The sequence below is a fragment of the Oreochromis niloticus genome, linkage group LG9 (genome assembly GCF_001858045.2).
Source record: "Oreochromis niloticus isolate F11D_XX linkage group LG9, O_niloticus_UMD_NMBU, whole genome shotgun sequence".
In the NCBI taxonomy this organism is placed as follows: Eukaryota; Metazoa; Chordata; class Actinopteri; order Cichliformes; family Cichlidae; genus Oreochromis; species Oreochromis niloticus.
In genome coordinates, this window is record NC_031974.2 from 2078703 (window position 1) to 2099115 (window position 20413).

The 20413-nt window shown below is 43.6% G+C and overlaps 1 protein-coding gene across 1 annotated transcript in view; it reads left to right on the plus strand.

Annotated features, from left to right (window-relative positions):
- Positions 1–594: 594 nt before the first annotated feature.
- tnikb (TRAF2 and NCK interacting kinase b) overlaps positions 595–20413 on the plus strand; it is a 59636-nt gene continuing 39817 nt past the window's right edge. Inside the window, 2 exon segments of the mRNA XM_025910457.1 lie at positions 595–1911; positions 6286–6351. Of these exon segments, the coding sequence (XP_025766242.1) occupies positions 1804–1911; positions 6286–6351 (174 nt within the window). The 5' untranslated portion in view covers positions 595–1803.

A 20413-nucleotide genomic window follows, 5' to 3' on the forward strand; every position in this document is an offset into this window, starting at 1 on the left:
CACTAACACTATTCAGGATCTGTGTGGGAACACAGGCACAGACTAAGATTCAGGACCCTTAGCATCCACATATTCAGTTCCAGATGCACAGTAATCATATAATGTTATAGATTGTGTGTTTTGTGTGTGGTGTGTACTGAATGAGACTCTCTGTGAAGTAAATTGTTCCACCGGGGCCAGTAAAGTTTACTCTGCTCTTTTTGTAGCCCCGGGTGATGGGGGCAGCCACAAAACGGGAATGGAGGCTTCAAAATGGTTGATTATGAGCACCAGGGTGGCTCCATATGCATCTTTTATATACAGTCTGTGGGAGTTATAGACGAGGCAGACAATTCTGCCACTTGAGGTAGCAAAAAGTAAAAAGAAGGCAGACAGTTACCACACAAACATGAAGCATTTCCCTTTGTTTCTTCTACTGTTTTTGATAAATACACCCAGAACTGTTCCTTACTATTTCTTTCTTTATTCATTCCTTCAGTCTTTGTTTTTATGCTGAAAAATAAATAAAAAGTTTTGAAGTTTTAACAATTTTTAATAAAAGTTTTTAAAAATGTTTTTAAAAATACAGATCAAGCAACACAACACAAAGCGTGATTTATGGAGTTTGTTGCGCGTGTTGTGCATTTTTCTACAAAATTTTTTATTCAAAAAACAAATACTTTTCAGATGGAATACTTTTCACCCAGATGGTTAGAGAGTCTTCAGGCATCCAGGAAATACCTTGAGAAGCTTCTGTTTGACATCTTCTGAACAATCTGAGGCTTTTCTCTGCTGCTGGTCGGGAGGCACAAACTGGGACCAGCCTAAGCAGAGAGGCCGCTAATGTCCCCACTTAAGTGTCCTTTTGATGTGACATTAGGGCAGAAATGGGTCTTGGAAAAGTCCCATGTGGGCAGTATGTCTGTGAAGGTTCTCAGTCATCCAGGTCATCGTAGTCTAAGGAGCTTGGAAAGAAAAGCGTCTGGACTTCTTTGAGTTGCTTGAAGACGTTTCACCTCTCATCCGAGAAGCTTCTTCAGTGGGCTCTATGAAAGCCGCTCTGGCAGCGGACACACAAAAGGGCAGGGCCCCTCCTGTGTGTGCTGACATTTAACGCTTGAGGGTTTTTCTTGTGTCTGAGCTGATTAGTGCTAAAATAATACAGGATAATAATACAGCTGTGTCAATGTGTCGTTTTTTCACCTTCGCACTGATCCCCGGATCCCCACAAATTTGAAGACATTTTTGAGACTCAAAATGTGGTTTTAGTGATAGAGTTACAATTGGGTTATGGTTACAGTAGGTTTAGAGTCAATTAGATGTCCCCACAACAAATGAATATCCGACGTGTGTGTGTGTGTGTGTGTGTGTCATTGTGGGCGTCTCTGTGAGTAGCGCAGCCTTCTCTCGTCAGGCCACTCCCGGGAAGCGCACTGCTGCTCCGCCTCGCACACGGACGCACGGACGCTGTCCTCGCGCGCCTCGGCTGCTGTGCGCTCTCCTCTGTCCGCGCGCGTCTTCTCCTCTTTCTACTGTCCGGATCTAGGGGGGCGGGGGTGTCGAGGTGGATGCATGTAGCAGAGGATTCACGGCGCAGAGCGAGCAGCATGTAGCAGCACCTGGAGCTCCGCGATCATCGCCCGCCTCCCTCCTCCTCCGGCTCCTCTGCCCTGCCGGAGCGCTCGTTGCTCCTCTCGGGCTGAAGCATCGCCTGCACCGGGATCTTTCCGAGGATTTTTGTTTTCTGTAGGGGTGGGTGGGGGGTTTGTTTACTGCACGGGAGTGTGAGCGTGTTCCTCCCCGCCGCTCTGCACCTCTCGGTCGATGGTCGTTGGGGAAGCTTCCATCTTGAGTCCCGTGTCTACCGAGAGAACCATGGCGAGCGACTCCCCGGCACGGAGTCTGGACGAGATAGACCTGTCTGCACTACGGGTAAATTTGTCCCTGCGTGTGTGTGCGTGTATGAGCGATCTCTGCCTGTGCGCGTGCGTGTGAGTTTGCCGAACACCTGTCCCCCCCCTTTTCTCCTTCTTCTCCTCTCCATCCTCTCCGGTGATGGATGCGTCTCCCTGCGCCTTCCTCTCCTTTCTTGCTTCTGCCGTGCCTGCGCGTGCACATGAGTTACACTGTGCTGTATGCGTGGGGGGGCTGTGATGCTCGTGATTGAGGAAATCACGTCGGATATCAGAGTGTGGGCTCAGTCAGCCTCTTGTTGTTGTTTGTTCCTTTTTCATTTATTCTAAACAATTGGGACGCGATGTAACGATGCTCCGAGCTGTGCGCGTGCACCAACCCCGTACGCACACACACGTGCGCGTGCGCCAGGCAGCAAGTAGAGGCTGCTGTGTCTGTGGTATGTGGGGCAGATGTTAAGCTGCCTGCTCATTGACACTTTCACAGCACACACAGATACAGAGGCTTGTGGTGCACGCGCTCACTTTCCTCACTCGTGCACGCGCGTTCTGCTCTAGCTCTCTCACACTAACACACAAACTCACACACACACACTCACACACACCGTGAATAATAGCGACGATAACCGCAACAGGAGCGAGTTCCGCCATTTCGTGATGTTGTGGCGACAGCAGCAGCAGCAGCAGCGTGCACTGACTGTGTGCAAGGGGTTATGTCCGTGCACGTGCGCGCGCCCCCGCCAGGATGTGAGATGTGCAGAAGGAGACAGTGCAGGAATGTGAGAGTGTGTGTCTGTGAGAGAGGAAAACTAATGATAGAATCACATTTGTATAAACTTTCTTATTTTTTAATTCAGTGTGTGTCTGTGTGTGTGTGTGTGTGTGTGTGTGTGTGTGTGTGTGTGAGGCACAGCTCCCCTTTCTTTCTTTGCCGCTTATGCAACACAGATGTACCTGCAGAGTAACGATCAAGTCTGGACATGATCGACCGGGTGGGACTGCAAGCCTGTGTGTGTCTTTGTATCTCTAAAAGGCACACACACAGACACACACAGACACACACAGACACACACATCGCTGGGATAAATAAAGGCAGGAGTCGGTGTGTGTTTTCTTGTAAAAATCCTTTGCAGCCTCCATGAGTAGCTGAAATTAGGTCACCCAGGATGCAGCAGATAGAGCTGTGGGGGGGGGGACGTTTGCGTGACGCAAAGCCTGTCGCAAGCACACTCACACTAGCACACTTCCTGTTTCTGCAGAGTCCCAAATGATCTCGTGTGATCCCCTCCTCGTATAGTCAAACCTGCTTCCTCCTCCTCCTCCTCCTCCTCCTCCTCCTGGATGCTCAGGCTGGGGTTAAGCTCCTCTGATAGCTCCGGTCAGATGTTGTATTAATAGCTGTTTGAGGCTCACATGGGGACATGACCTTGGCGTCTGTCACATTCCATCATTTTACAGTTGCCTGCCTGAAATGGGGCTGAGTCAGGAGGGTGAGGTGGAGGGTGGCTTTGTAGATTTGTCGGCTGGCAGAAACAGGACAGGTGAGACGGTCGGGACATTTGAATGAAAGGGGATCGTCGTGTCAACCGAAAGGAGACCGGTCAAAATCACAGCTGTGCATCGGCTCCAGGCAGCATCGTGGTGTTCATAAAACAGTGCAGTCGTGGATGTTTCAGAGACCACAGCCCCTGAGATCAGGCAGCAAAGGTCCCAAAAATCATCCTGCAGATGGAAGGAGACACAAAACACACAGCGCTGCTTTTTATCTTCATCATCTCTGTGGGTCTCTGTGGTTGTTTTGTGTTTCGTTGTGATCATTTTGAGTCTCCTCATGGTTATTTTAAATTTCTTGGTGGTTCTTTTTATTCTTTTTGGTATTCTTGAGAAGCTTTGTGGTTGTTTTGTGTCTCTTTTTGCTTGTTTTTGTCTGTTTATGGTCCTTTTGAGTCTCTTCCTGCTTGTTTTGTGTTTCTTTGTTGTACTGAGTGTGTTTGACATTTTGCAGCTGAAGCCCACAGGCTTCCTGACCCCTTGAGTCTTGAGCCCAGTTGACTCATTTAGTAATCCACTCATTCTTTATAAGACAGTCAATGCCATCTCATCTGGTGTCTCAGCAGTATCCGCTTAGCCGCTCAGCTGTTGAGAAGTCCCAAAGTTCAGTGGTTAGGCCCAAAAGTAGACGTGGAACATTGACGCTGTTTAATCCAGTAGTTTGGAAATAACCTGAGATCCCTAGAAATGATCGTCAAAATGACTCGATTTATGCAGAAAAGCCTGTAGCTTGAGGCTGAACCGGTTTGTCTTTGTTAGAGGTTTGTTTACAGCCCAGCGTGAGCGTCTATATGTTCCAAAGATGTTTTTCTCAGCCAGTGACTGAGCAGAGTGATGATGTCTTACAAAGGAATGAGAACAATGACAGCGTTATTCACGTTGTTCTTTTGGGTTTCGACTGTGGTTTTGCTGCACTGTTGAATTTGCAGAAGTGGAGATGATACCTGTGGCAGACAATGGTCTCGGCCCTGCTGCATCGTTTTGCGTTCACAGAGCTGCACCGGCACTCAGCTCGTGTATGCAGTACTCCAGTATAACAGGCTACAGTTTAAAGAAGGGGTTAGCGAAGGAAAACCTCGAATCCTGAGAGGATTAATTAGAGGTAAAAGGAATATTTCTGATGCACAGCTCGTGAGTTTCCTCAAATATGTGCAGGAGGTGTAGCGATGACTCTGTTGTGGAAAATGCTGGTCCCCAGCTGCAGGCTGCTTTTGGATGCAAACTTGTGTTTTACATGTCAGTGTGGAATCTCATTAGCCGCCCCTCAGGTTAAATGCAGACCTTTGTTTCTGTAGCTTTTCCCTTCATTTGCCATCCAAATTTCTTCTTCACGTCAGGTGTTTCTCATACATGTGTGGTCTCACGGTTGGTAAAAGCCGTGCACAGGTGTGTGTGTGTGGATGCACGCTAGGCTCGTTCCTCCAGGATTAGATGTACTTCTGTTTGACCTTGACTGAAAAGGAACACTGCTTTTTAAGCTAATCCCCTTCAGGAGGCTCTGCTGTAACAGTCCCAACGCTCTCCTGTGGCCTACTGTACACCAACACACACAGACACACATGCACGCACACGCAGGTGTGCTAATACCAAACACACACCACTCAGGTATGCTTAAAGATCCACATGTGTGTTTTGGGAGGTTTGCTGAATTTTAATAAACCTGAAGATAAGATTATCTCGTGTGTGTGTGTGTGTGTGTGTGTGTGTGTGTGTTTATATGTGGGTGGGATTTTACCTGTGTTGGTTGTACCTGTGTGTGTACCATGTGTTAGTAATTGTACATAACATTGCATTATAATAAGAAATAAACAAATTTTTTTACATTTCAAGGGAAGATTTAAAACCAAATATACGTTTTTCTCTGGCCTGGGCTGATTTGACCCGTCTGCACTGATTTGGTGTGAGGTGCCAGTTTTGGAGACGCTCACTTTCTCCTGACTGCAGTGGAAACGGCACCCTGTGGCACCCAAAGAATGTCTTTTTTCAAAATGTCCGCAGGAACTATTTTTTTTTCAGAACTCCACCTGACAGTCGGATCACTGTGCAGAAGGAAGTGGTGAGAGGTTTGTCTTGCCATTGGCTGAACTGTAGTGTTAGTTAGCTGTGTGCTTCTTTATACTGCAGTTCAATAGAAAGGAAATATTTTTGAGTGAACAGCTCAGCTGGGGGTGCTCCCCTTAATGTTTCCATCCCGTCACGATGCTCTTTCAAACTATTAAACTTCTAGTAGCAAGTCCTTCCACTTGGCTGCCATCTTGGTCAGGTATTTTGAAGTTCTTTATCAACGTACGTTTCCCATTAATGTTAAATTTAACCATCAGTGTGGTGTACCGAATGAATTGATTAAGGTGTTCAGTGGCAATGTTAGGTTTCCAGTATTCAGGAAGCAGTAAAAAGTGACTAAGTTAACTGACATTAACAGGAATAGATCTGAATAATGGGTGTTTTTTCCACACGGTCCACCGAAACTATAATCTAACTTTTCCATGGCAAGATGAGAGATCACAAAGTCAGATTCTGGTGAATAAGAGGCATATCTGGCTCTGCCGACTGAATCGAGTCTGTAAGAGTAATGCAGAGGTTATCCACTGAAGGACTAATAACAGTGTGGTGACAGTGGGAGGCTTTTTATAGGGTAATACCACAGGTATGCGTTGTTCAGTCAACCTTTTAATGAGTGCATGCATGAAGGTCAAATTCCACTTTGGATTGCTTCATCCTTCTTCTGTCCTGTTCAGCTGTGAATCACAGTTAAGTTCTCCTGAATAACGTTGTGTTTTTGTTCCTTCTCTTCCCTCTTTAACCTCTACCTCCCACTCTCCTGTCTCTCTTTCACACCCAGGACCCAGCCGGTATCTTTGAGCTGGTCGAACTGGTTGGGAATGGCACCTATGGGCAGGTCTACAAGGTAAGGCAGTGTGCAAAAACAGGCTATCTTTTCCTTGATGTGAAGTCCCCTGTATTGTGTGGAATTAAATCCATGACAAGAGGCAGTGGCAATGGCAGAGCCATTTTTATTCTTCATCAGTCACAGCTCTAAAAAAACCCTTAGTCTCACCTTGTATGGGCCCTTTGTGTTGCCCCTCAAGTCATCTCTAAAACTGAAAAGACTTTTTAGCTCCTTTCTTTTTAAGCAACCCCCGGGGTAAAAGCAGGTTTTCTTCTGATTGGCCAGCTTCTGGAAACCTCCAGAGGGGCAGCACCCAGTGATTTCCGATCTGCTACCCTGCTCATGTTGATTACTCTTAAAAAGGAACTTAAATCTTGAAGGTTTAGATTTGTTTACCCTTAAATCTGAAATTAAATCATCATGTATGCAATAAGGAAACAGATAATTGTTCGCTTTTAATGTAAATACCAATAGCAAGAATCATTTTCCTGATATTAACGATTCTGTGGCTGTTTTGTATTCACAAGTTGACAAGGGCGGAAGGAGGGGTCAGTAAAAATTTGACTTTAAAAGCAGGAAGCTGGTGTTTCCTACCAGTTTGTTTCCTCGTAATGGTCAACCACAAACCTCAGAGTGTTTCACAGAATATAATAAAATGTTTTCATTTGTCAGTGATTTGTTCTGCTGAACGTGGTGTTAGATTAATTACATTGTGTCACGTAACTCTGAGAACCACTGAAGGCAAAAAGCTGCCCTACTTTTTTACCGTTATTGTTGCTCGACTTGTTTGTAAATGTTGTCTTTTTTATTGTGATGTGAGCTTTGAGAGACTCCTCCGTTGTCTCTGAAACAAGCTCTCACAAATGTCATCCCATCTCATTTTTGACTAAAACTGAAGTTACTACTGACTTTCTCTTAAGACGCCCACGCTGGCTGTAAAAGCAGAGAGGCTGTGTGTGTGTGTGCGTGTTTATATGTGTGTGTTGTCTCACTTTGAAAGCAATTAACACACTCAGACATGTCTGCTGATGCACACAGAGCTCCAACAAACTCGTTCCGTCTGCTGGATGTTCTGTATTGATCGTTTCAACGAGGTGACGCCTCCTGTGTGGAAATGATTGATAGAACGAAATTAACCTGTGCTCGTTCTCAAGGCATCCTGGGTAAATTAAGACCTTGTGTAAAGCAGGAGACACCCTGCTTGTTTCAGCAGTGGGAAAGAACAGAGGTTACACTAAAAAAAAAATCCGAGCAAACTTTAATAATGGTTCAAAGATGAAGTTTTATGTTCTTATTACCCTTCATATATTTTAACTGTTGTTGCAGTAACACTCTGGAGAAACCACACAACTTGAACACCAATAGCAGCGAGGAGTGCGATGCATGCCATCCTACTGTTATAACAGCGTCTATTGCACATGTTGCACAGCTATAGCATTCCTATTTGAAAACTATATTGCACTTATAAAAGGTAATGAAGATCAGTCCAAATGTATGCAGGCAGACCGGTCCACAGTGGGGATGGGTGAGGTCTTTTAAAACGTCACAGGCCGTGGTTGGGAGCAGTGTTGGTCAAGTTTTAAAAAGTAATTAGTTACTGCTTACTGATTACTTCTCCAAAAAAGTAATCCTGTTCCTTTACTGAGTACTTATTTTCAAAAGTAATTAGTACTTAGTTACAAAAACAACATGAATACATAATAAAGCAGTAGACCTTTCAGCCCAATTCTATTTTTCCTGCATAATCCATCATATAAAACTGAATCAAATGGAAAGCCTCTTTCTAAAAATGGTTTTATTAGTTTTAATCTTTTAATTTTATGCCCATTGCATTAAGCAAAAATTAATTATATGCAACAGTCTTTCACTTGAAGAAATTGTTTAACATTTAAACCTATTTTCTGCATATTCCAGCATATAAAATTAATGTTTTGTGTTTACACTCACTCTTTGCAATAGATGCAAGTAAAACACAGCAAAAAATAAATAAAATCAAAGATTTAACGGCACTGAGTCCTGTCACTCTGAAATCTGTTTTCACCTGTTTAGCACGAGTGGGGCGGGTGGAGGTTTGCCCGGTGCCACAGCCGTCAGTTGGGGGGATCCGGGGGTTTCTTTGTGAATGTCACATTACCGTGGTGGCGTGCTCAGATATGAAGTTTAATTTTTCACTGTAGAAGGAAGTTCCCACGCAGAGTGTACAGCGGATGCTAATGTTTTTGTCACTTTTTACAGAGTCAAACTCAAAGTAAGGGCAGTACGCTGCAACGGTCGTACCATTGTCATCTGCACACGTCTGTTACCACGAACGTTGCACCTACTTACGTCATTGTCATGAGACACTCTCACAAACAAACTCACGACGGTTTAGTAACGCAATAACGCAGCGTGCTTACAGGAAAGTAGCAGTAATCTAATTACTTTTTTGCAACAGTAATCCCTTACATCAATGGTCCCCAACCTTTTTTGTGCCACGGACCTGTTTATGTCTAACAATGTTTTCACGGACCGGCCCAGGGAAACCAAGTTAATGATAAAAACGATAAAAAAATAATGATAAAAACCCTGAAAACCATTAATTTCACACCCGAGCCTCAATTTTCGCGGCCCGGTACCAAACGACTCTGGGGGTTGGGGACCACTGCCTTACATTACTCGTTACTCGAAAAAAGTAATAGGATTGACAGATGGGATGAGGTGTTTGTGATGTTATGAACGTCAACATTTAACATTTAACATTGAGATGAAGCTCCTGGGTTTTTTGCAGTTCCTCTGAGCATTGCACAGTCTGACCTTTGGGTGAATTTCCTGGAAGGACTGGCAGCTGTCATGAATGTTTTCCACTTGGGAATTATCTTTCTCTCTGCAGAATGATGGACTTCAAATTTTTGGGAGGCTTTGCTTCTCTAAGATCATTGCTGATGTCTTCAACACACACCTGAATTCTTCACAGCAGCAAACTGTCAGAACGTTTGCTTTTATAGAGGTGCTCACATAGGGCTGTTCGCTATAACGATATATATCGGATGACGATATGAAAACGTCTATCGTTTCCTATCATGCTATCGTTTGTTTTGTGGTGTCGCAAAATAAACTGTTTGCAACAATATTTTTTCGTCATTTTGACGGTCACTGTAGTGGCTATATTAATTTCTTAAAGTTCTCTCTTTCTCTTATATTTAAAATATCAACACTACGAACGGACAAGCAACTGTTTTTACACGTTGTCGTTAGCAACAACGACAGTAATCCCAGCATGTGGCCCCGCTGTTCGCTTCTTTATTTTCCACATAAACCTTTCACAATAAAGCCGAAGATCCTGTTGAGATTTTTCAAAATAAACGGAAATGATGACAAACAGGGGACCAGTCCAAACAAATCGAGGACCTTATTCCTAAACGAGGGGCTCCCTCTGTAGCATGGACATGGTTTGGTTATGAAAAAGTCTGACACGGACCAGAAAACTGTACTATGCAAATTATACAGGAAACCGGTCCCCACCTCAGACTCAAACACGGCGAACCTCTTTTACCACCTATGCAAGAGTCACATGAAACAGTATGGAGAGAGTGGAGGGTGAGAAGCAAAAAAGAGCCGTCAGGTGCTCAAAATAAACCTTAGACTCAAATGTTAGAACAAGCTTTTCCCAGCAGCACGTTGTGTAATAATTGTCGGGACGATAAATGTCTCATATGAGATTTTGGTCATATCGCACAGCCTTACACTCACACATGCTGATGATCGGTTAATAAGATGCGTTTGATCAGCTATACCGGACTGCTTCTTTCTATTGAAGTAGTGACGGTGTACTTACTTACTTACTTACTTACTTATATGATAGTATTGCATGGTAGTGCACTTTCTTTTTCACATGACTGTTGCTAAACGACTGCAGTCCTGACGTGTCACTTTGTCACTTTGCAAAGTAAGATTTTATTTTTATACCGGAAGCAAATTGCTCAGTAGACTCTCTGGGCTATGCTAGAAATTAATTCAGATTAATTAATGTGACGCGTCTCCATTTCCACTATAATTAGCACTAAATTATTCTCTAAACTTCATAAGAAATTGCAATTATGTGACTGATGCTTTGAAGGAGATTACAGTGAGGCATCAAATGTTAGATATGAGTGAAAACATTTGAAAGGGGAAGTCGAGCGCTGTAATGAAAACACTTAGTTTCTGTCCAGTTTTGTGACATTTATTGAACTAAAGCAGAATCCTTTTTTTCATTCATCCTCCCTGCCAACATTTTCAAGCAGCTTTCAAATCTTTTTTCCACCCTCGGGGCTGCTGACGCCTCCCCTCCCGGCTCCCGGTTTTTAGCAATCTTTCACAGTTACAGGCCGTGAGCGAGCAATGAAGGAGAAATATCTGAATGATGCTGAAAGGCTGCTCGTGGAGGGCGTTGAAGCATGAAAGATACACTTTAAGTTTACATTTCACTACGGACGTTTCGCTGACACCGCCGAGACTGTTCAGCAGATTTGGTGCGTTTTTGACCTTTTGATCGCGCTTGTTTGGAGTTTTCAAAGCTCACACTGGAGGGTTTGACCACTGAGGAGGCCGCTTTGGTTTTTACTGGATTTGATTAATCAGTGAATGAGCTCTCACAGAGTGGAGTTTATTCAATCTGTTGTATCGATTAAAGCACAGAGAGGCTCCTCCAGCCTTCAAGCTTTCGCTCTCTCAGAATATCTCCCTCTCATTTTGTCTCACTGTGCAGGCCTCATTGATAATAGAGTCTTTATTCACTCAGCAGGTTAAATAAGGAATCTCACGCAGCCACATAGCTAAGATGCAGGAAACTTGCATGCTTTTCATGCACAGATATGCAACAATGACACACGTGTCTACAGAGGTGCAAAAGTAAAAGACTGGCTCTGGTGCTGGATCCGGTTTATAATATCTCCAGCAAAGCCTTCACACTCATTCATCTCTGTTCTCATCTCCATTAGATTCCTGACAGCTGGAAAGCTTTATTCGGAATCAGCTGCAGAGACGCGGCATAAATGGAAGTGTTTGATTTTAGCTCAGAAAGTGAAGTCGCTGTTCTATAAAAGGAGGTCTGAAGACAGGAGCTGCCTGTCGGAGGTGCTGATGTCACCGGCTTTTGTTTGCCATGTATTTTGGTTTCTTCCTCTGAATGCAGCATTCAGAAACACTTTATACTGCAGTCTGCAATTTACAGGAGATTTCATTGTATGAGGAAAGAACCAATAAAAACACTGGCTGGCTCCTGCTGTGACTTAAATGAAGGCACAGCAGAAGAAAACAAGACTGTAGGGAACAAATGGGCATTTTGGAGGAAATAGAAGATAAATGAAAGCATATGCATACAAGAATAATTGTAACAGGTTAGCCTACGGCGTGGCTTCCTGTGGGTGTTATTGCTACAGTGTCATATTAATGTTGCTCTAGGACTATCAGTTCAACTTTTTTTGACAAGTCGCAGCAATAAATAAAATAAAATATTGGCCAAACATCGTAGAGTTTCTGCAGATGCTGTTTAGATGCGTGCAAACCAAATGCAAACCTAGATCTCTACAGACACACATTCGTGCTCAAAAACTGCCTCTGTCGCAGGTGAGACCCTTGACTAGCCTGATTGGCAACAGAACTGCTCCCCCTAGAGGTGGCGAGTTTTACTGGACAAAAACAGGATACAACTTTACTTAACTGTTAATTTATACATTGAATGAGAATAACAGTAAATGGGGGAAATAAGGTTAAATGTTGCTTGAGGTTAGCTTCTAATTCAAATATCATATATTTATTTTTTCTATTCTGGTATTTATTTACATTCAATTTTGTAAGTTTCAGTTTTCTTTAAGGTGTAACCGTCTTCAAAATGTGGAGCACACAAAGCACTTGTTAAAATAACGGTGACTCTATATATTTTATATATGTCTGTAATCCCTTCTGTAGTGTAGAGGATTAAAGTCCACCTAAAGGTTAGATTATGTTGCCTTAAAAAGGATCAAACACGAGATTTTCACTCGAGAGACGGTAGTTTATGTTATATATGAAGTTATTTGTTCATGTTCCATGTACATGTAAGTTTGCAGTAAAAACAATAGGATTAAATGATTAGGTACAAAAATATGATTTATTTGTTCATGTTTCTGCTAGCATAAACTGCTGGCAGAAAGCCTCGAAGGCAAACTTTTTCTGTGTGTGTTGTTTTTCGACGTGTTGCAAAACTATGACATCACATTAGTCAGTTCATGTGATGGCCTGGGGAAACATACCAGCCTGCGTGGTTACCTTCCTCTTTTGTTGTTTCTTCTCTTTCTGCAAAGCAAAACTTGTTCAATGTTGCTCTGGTTTGCTGATGAGTGCCTGCATGCTCGTTGAGTAAATTGGAGTTTCTGCATCTGACACTTCTTTGTAACTTCCTGAAACGGATTCGGAAACTCTTGTGCCCACTTCGCACAGCAGTTGGCCTCATGTGGAGCTGAGAAAGTAGCCACTCTGAACAAATGCAACACTGTCAGTGTCTTCCAGGAGTCTCTGTCTAAAAATGTGCTCTGGTGAGTCACATCTCTGTGTGACAGCAGGATTATCAGCCCGACCTTGAGTCTGGCCGCTCTCTGCAGCTGGACACACTTTGGCCTTCAGACACCTTTTACACAGCGGTTTATTTCGAGCTTATCCAGACGTTAACTGTCTAAGCTGCAAAGCGGCATTTTAGCATGAAAACTGCTGCATGTGTGTTTCAGCAGTCTTCAGTTTGCAACAGAGTTCCAGGTCCAGAGCTCGTTCTTTGAAGACAGTTCCTGGGAATACTGGCATCTCACTTCCTGGCATCAAACCCCAGAGATTAGTGCAGACACTGGTACATGATTCATGCAGTGAAATAACAGTGTGCAGTACATCACAGGCTGCATTGTACGTGTAAGTGTTACTAATCGTTCCTTTTTTAGAAATGATCAGCAGAGATTAATCAGAAAATGACCTTTGTTATGGTAGATAAGTCATTTCTGTAGGAAACCAGAAGGTGAGTCATGACAGAAAAGCTGATATGTGTTGCCATAAATAATTGGCTTGGATTTGAAAGCAGACCTACAAGAAAAGAATCATAAACGGACAATCTTAGTTTCAGCCGTGTCTCCAGGTTTACAAGCACACATATGTTTGAATTTCTGGGATAGTTCATCTGGAAAAGTGGAAGCAAAAATCAACTTTCCAAAGGATAAATTAAATCCCAGGGTAGCCTCAATCATGCCCTGTTTATCATCTATTTTGCCCTAAATGGAGCCGTAATTTACAAAATAAAGATTGTTGTGTTGTGTTAAATAAAACTTTTTTGGTGATTAAGCCCATAAAGTTTTTAGGTCAGTTTTTGTTGACGTCGTAAAGTGAGAAGTCAGGTCACTTTCTTATAGACGTCCATACAGAAAGATATTCCAATTCTAGTAATATAATGGACATGGATGTAATCTGTAGACTCTCAGGTTTCATTTGAGGGTATCCACATCCACACTGGATGAGGAGTTTAGGAGTTTCAGCCCCTTAACATGTGCCACATGACAAGGTTCAAGCCACTCGTAAGCCTCAACAATAGAAAGGCTAGATTGGACTAAAACATCCAAAAATCCAGCACAAAATGGAAAAAACATTCTTTGGACAGATGAAGGATCAACCTCTACCAGAATGAAGAAAAAGGTATGGAGAAGGCGTGGAACAGCTCATGATCCATAGCATACACATCAGCTGTAAAACACGGCAGAGGCAGTGTGGTGGCTTCGGCGTGCATGTGGCACTTTTGTTAGGAGCCAACAAGAAGAAATAGCCTAAACTGCACGTGTTGCAAAAATGTTGACTAAAATCACGACTCTGACACTTTTCTCCTCCACAGGAGATCTTATTGTGGGGTGCTAGCTCTTCAGGTCTACCGCTATCACTCGTCTTATAGCCACAGTCGTCCTGAGAACCCAAGCTAGTAGCATTAGCATCCAGAGCTGTAACGCTGGCACAGCTGTCAACAATATATGGTGAACTGATCTGTTAGGTTAAACCTTTCTCCCACAGATTGTTTTGCTTCCTCCTGGTTGACTGATCTGATCCGTAGCGTACATCCTGCTAATTTGAAAGGCAACAAGGTAAAATATCAACTGATCCACCCGGGCATCTGTTAGAGAGAATGTAGGCATTACCCTCACTTAAGTTTTGGGGTCTGCAATTATTTTTTTATATAGTCTGATAGCAAAGCTCAGATATGTTTCTGTACTAACCTCTCATTCTTTATTTTTAACACACAAGAGACTATAAGTGCCTAAGGTGAGGAGGGGGAGCTCCCACTGGCACAGAGAAGAAACCGGAGCTGAGATGTGCAAGCAGGGAGCCCGTGGAAAATTAATGTAGTGTTTCAGGGCTGGAAATAGGACGGTAATGACAGCAGTGCAGTTTGTGTGATGAATGTCAACCCGAGTCTGCACTTGACATCCTCTTTGGGTAGGAATGAGCACGGCTAGTCGACCAGACGTTTGAACGTTGCTGCCTTCGTTAGCAAAAATACTCATTTAAATGAAGTATTCATATTTCAGCCATGTTTGTAGTCAGCTATGGGCTAACACTGGCTTATTTTGCCACTTATGCAGGATGTGGCTCTGAAGGGTTGTATGGGACAGCTTTGCTCCAGGTGTCACAGCACACCTGGCAAATTTAAGGTGCAGCAGCGGCTCAGTTGTGACAACCAGACTCAGCCTCAGTCAGGGCCAGATGTGGCCCAGGTGTGGGCCAAACATTCATTTGGGTGTCAGATTTAAGTTTAGGCCTTAGAGCTCTACAGACTCTTTGACATTAAAAAAATGGCAATCAAGAGTCACTATTGCTTTAAAGTGTGACACCAAGAAGTGCTGACATCCATACCTGTCGAGTTAGGAATGACATCATTTTCACTTTCGTTGCCACTGACGCGCCGTGGCACCGACACAACAGCAGATCTGAGTTTCTCTGAAACTGAATAGTCTCTGACAGCATGGCAGTATTTCATGCCTTGGGAATGACGATAAGCTAGTCTAGCTGCTGCCAGTATGGAGTTTGAAAACAAAATAACAGCCTGATGTTTGGTGTATTTTGGCCTCCAGTGTTTGCTTTTAAGCTCCTTTAAAACAGAGAATAATGTTTCTTTGAAACTGTGGTTTTCATATTTTCGGTTGTCCTTTCGCAGTCACTCCTAAAATGCCAAACGTGGTGAATTTGTGTATTTCTGCGACAGTAGGACGCAGACAAAAGCCCACGCTGGTTGCACAAGCGTGCCGTTTCCAGAGGACGTGTTGTTACATTAGAGAGCAGAGAGAGAAACGCTTATTTGTGTCTGTCAGTCTGTTTCTGTCGTAATGTGTCGGGGCTTGTGTTCAGGTTAGGAATGCGAGGCTTGTCTGAACGCGGGACCCGAGGTGTGTTTTTACGCCTGAGGCAGCCTCAAAAGGATATTCTGCCCTTTTCTACCTCCAGTCATCCTCCTCCTCTGCCTCCTCCTCACCCGCCACCTCCCTCTGTTCTCCCTCTGCTGCTATCTTTATCTCTCTCTCTCTCTCCCCCTGTATATGTGTGGATTCAGGTGCTGTTTGAATGCAGCTTCCTCATGCCGCCCGGCCTCTGCCATAATCCCGCTCGCGCGCACACACACACGAACACACGCTGGGAGCTCTGTGTCACCTTTGGGAGATTTGGCTGGCCGGCCGTCAGCGTCGGAGGAAGAGAGATAGCAAAACAAAGAGGCTCTCTGAGATGCTATCTCTTCCTCTCATCTCCCCGCCGTTATCTGCCTCGCCTTTTATTGCCCCATCGTGCTGGATCGCTGCCATTTGTCCTGCAGTCACAGCAGCACTTCACACACTTAACCCGAGGTCCAGGCAGCAGGTTTACTGACTTTTTGAATTATAACTTAGCTTCACCTGCACAAAGCTGCTGCCTATTAGTGACTTCGCCCTGTACCCAAGAAGACCTTTAAGAAAAAGAGTGAGACAGGCTGCTACTTTGTCAGACTGTAAAGGTGCTGTTATGTTTAGAATAATTAGTCAGAAAGTTATTGATTGATTTGTATGAGAACTTGATCCAAGGTGGGGCTTGGTTCAGCCTGGGAATGAGTAACTTCTGGAGATCTGGATCTGGATCCAGGAATTTTTGAAAAGATTCTTTTCCATTGTGAAACAGGCCAAGTCATACGTTTCAGCTTTATCTTGATCTTAATGTTCGCATGAAGGAGCAACGCTGTGGTGCAGCGGTTAGCACTGCTACATCACAGCAAGAAGATCCTGTGATCAAATCCACCATCTTTCTGTGTGGGGTCTGCATGTTCTGCCTCCCACGCTCTACAGACATGCAGTTATCGAGGTAGCTGGGAGAGGCTCCAGCCCCCCGTGAACCTGTGTTAGATTAGTGGACGAGATTGGATGGATTCTCCTAAGAAAATATCATAAATTCATGGCTGGTGTGGAGCGTTTCCATGTGCAGTATTTAAATCACAGGGCTGGACAGTTCAGGCTTCAATGAACAAAGCTTATATACAGAAAGAAAGATGATTAAAATCATGAAATAGCTCTGATCACCATCATTAGGCACTTCGTGTTTTATTTTATTATATTAGTGCATATTGTTTTATACTTCCTGCCTTCTTTGTGCCACAGCTGTCAGTTAATCGCCTGCCTCAGTGTATCATGTACCTCCTGCCTCACTTACACTCGAGCTTTCCAACATTCCTCATATTTTGATCATTTTCTCGTGCTTGGCCTTTCCCTCTTTATTTATTCATTTCTTTTTTTGCCCTTGGATGTTTGTTGCTTGCTGATCATTATTGCAGCAGTTCTCCAGGTTTCTAAAGCATTTTCAAAACTTTTCTTTGAGCATTGGCGGTTTTTCAGTCCACTTTACACTGACCTATGAGTGTGACCTCATTAAAGCATAAAACAGGAACTAACTGAAGCAATAAATCAGTGTTGTGTCTACACAGCTTAGTAAAGAACCTTGTATCACATTGATTGTTCACATTTCTTAGCTGAAACTATGAAAAATGCCAAAGATAAATGACAGACATATAATAGTATTTTTGCACCATCAAGGTGATTCCCAAAGAGCTATTAGTTAAAAACATACCACATCTAAGCATGATGTACAGTGTGTCCTTAAAAATGTGAGAAAACTGGACAAGTGGAGAACAGAGGATGAAGTAGAAGGCCTGAAAATGATCTACAGTGAATAAACAGTCGCTGGAAGTTATTAAGAAATAGTAAAAAAAAAAAAAAAATCTAGCAAAGATCTGACACAGAACCTGAGAGATGCATCTGGACATTCAGTGTATGCATCTACTGTTCACTGAGGCCTCATCAGGAGAGAGGTCCAACAGCCACAGCCATCTGTAAACCACAGTGGGGGTCTGTCATGGTCTCAGGCTGGATTTCACTCAATGGTGTTGGAGATCTTCTCCAAAAAAAGTGCGATTAGATACAATACCATCTGGAAACAATGACCCCAAAGAGACAATGCACTAAAAACATACATGACTAGAAAAGCACACTATCAGTCTCCACAGAGCCCATCCTCAACATTCCTGAAGCAGTGATGTTGACAGAGAACAGAACAAAAGACAAACATCCAGAGAAGAACTTTAGTGTCTGAGAATTAATCCTGATGACAACTTAAAGAAATGACAAAAAGCCTCTGTCGAAGGGTGAAGGCGGTCATACCAAATGACTTTCCATGTTTCCATGCATTACTGCATCTTTTTCCCATTCTCCTGCAGAATATAAAGGAATGAGTGGTGGCTCAAGACTTTTGCACAGTACTCTATGTTATTATGCAGCAGTTTTGGTGGTCTAGCCCACTTGCGATCAAATTATTTGTTTGCGGCCCCTGAGCTAAAATGACTTTGACACCCCTGCTGTAAAAGATGTTTCGGTGTAATTAATCAGTTTTATTCTCGCCATGTAAATAAACAGACAGCAGGAAAAGTGCGTGTGATTTGTGTTTATTCGTCAGGTTTTTCCTGACTGTTAGGCCAGCTCAGAGTTTAGAGCTGTGCACATTTTCTCATGCAGAGGTACGAGAACACGACACGTTGTTTGTTATTGAGACCCATCAGAGTGAGCATGAATCAAGCTTTACAACGACATTAATGGACAGGTTTGCTTTGTGGGTTCCACTTCTACCTGTCTGTCATACAACTGACTGGGAGACAGTGGAGACTAAACCAGTTATCATATTTTAAAGGGAGGCTGGTGTACACTTGAGCTTTTAATGGCAGCCGGTGGGTGAAGGTTGGAGTCGGTTCACAGCACATCTACTAAAATGGCATCTGACTACAAAGGTTTCGATTGGATCGTCAACGACAGATCCAAGGTCAGCTTTCGGTAAAATGTGACTGGCATTGTTAGCACGCTGTGAACCATCAGGCTGGTTTTTAGATCAGTTTATAGCAAAAACTGTGACATTTTCCTAAAATTATTGATGATTCAAAAGGCTGAATTATCGAACACTTGGCACAGGTGAAAGAAAGCGAGGGAGTCGGCGCGATGAAACAGGAAACAAAAGATGTGAGACGCACAAGAGAGACGGAGAGAGAACAAGAGACTTTCCGTACTCCGAGGTGATTTCAGCCTGTCAGATATATTCAGTGTCTGATGCAACGCTGAGTAACCGAGACGCCGTCTGCGTGAGTGTGTGTGTGTGAGCTTGTCTGTTTCAGCGTGTGTGTCTGAATCTGAGGGACTCACATGTGCAAGTGACCCAGTGTGTGAAATATCATGGCCTCCTAACACACACACATGTACACACACACACACACACACACAAACTGCCATCGCTTTGCCTCCTCCAACCCCACATTCATTCATTGCCCTCACTGCCAGGCCTGTTGCTAGGTTACCGTTAGGAAATGGTGTGTGTGTGTGTGTGTGTGTGTGTGTGTGTGTGTGTGTGTGTGGTGAGGTGGATGAATTTCCACTTTCTCGCTTTAACAGCTGCTGTGATACCGGCTTCGCTTTGAAGGAGGAGGAGGAGACGTTAGACTCAGTGTTGGATTTTAGTTCAGCTTCACTGTAAATTATTTAAACTCTAAGTCGTCACAGTGCTGAAAAAATGGGAGCTAACAGGCTGCGGCGATGTGCCCCGCAGTGAGCGCCAGGCCTTTGCCTTTGGAAAGACAAACCAGAGATTGAAGCCCTAAGTTGAACAGTTTTCTGAAGACTTTGCACAGCTTTATATTTTAAATGCAGAGTTAAACCCATGGTTATCAATGATGCTCACAGACATCATATCTGCAGCATCTGGGAGTATAAAGTATCAGTGAGTCCTCGGCACGGGGCGCTGACCATGAATGAATTATTTTATTAATGGGACAGTTGTTTGCACTTATTAGGTACAGCTAGACTTGACATGATAGCATCCATAATGTAAATCTGTCGTTCTGAAGGTGCTCTGCTGGATTAAGATCTGGTGACTGTGGAGGTCATGTGAGTACAGTGAACTCACTGAGGTGATTTAAACTGTGTGACATGTTGTGTTATGTTGCACAACATGAAGTTGGGGACACTGGTTTTGAAGAGATGGACATGGTCAGCAGCAATACTCAGATAGGTTGGTGTTTAAATGACGCTCAGCTGTTACTACACCATTACACCACCCGCAGCCTGAACTGTTGATCCATGGATCCATGCTCTGTGTTGTTTTTCCCAAATTCTGACCCTACCATCGGAATGTTGCAGGAGAAGTCAACACTCATCAGACCAGACAACGTTTTACAATCTTCTGCTGTCCAGTTTTGGTGAACCTGTGAATTGTAGCCTCAGTTTCCTCTTCTTAGCTAACAGGAAGGACACTTGTTGTGGTCTGCTGCTGTGGAACATCAGTTTCAAGGTTCAACATGTTGTGTTGTGCACTTCTGCATACCTTGTTTGTTACAAGGAGCTATTTGAGGTACTGTTATCGTTCCAGCAGTCTATCAGCTATTCTCATCTAATCTATAACATCAATAAGGAAGTTTGTTCCCAGAGAGCTGCTGCTCGATGCTCAGTGTAACGTAAAGTATCGATTCTTACTTCTGATTGGCTCTTTGTAGTTTTCACCTGCCTGACAA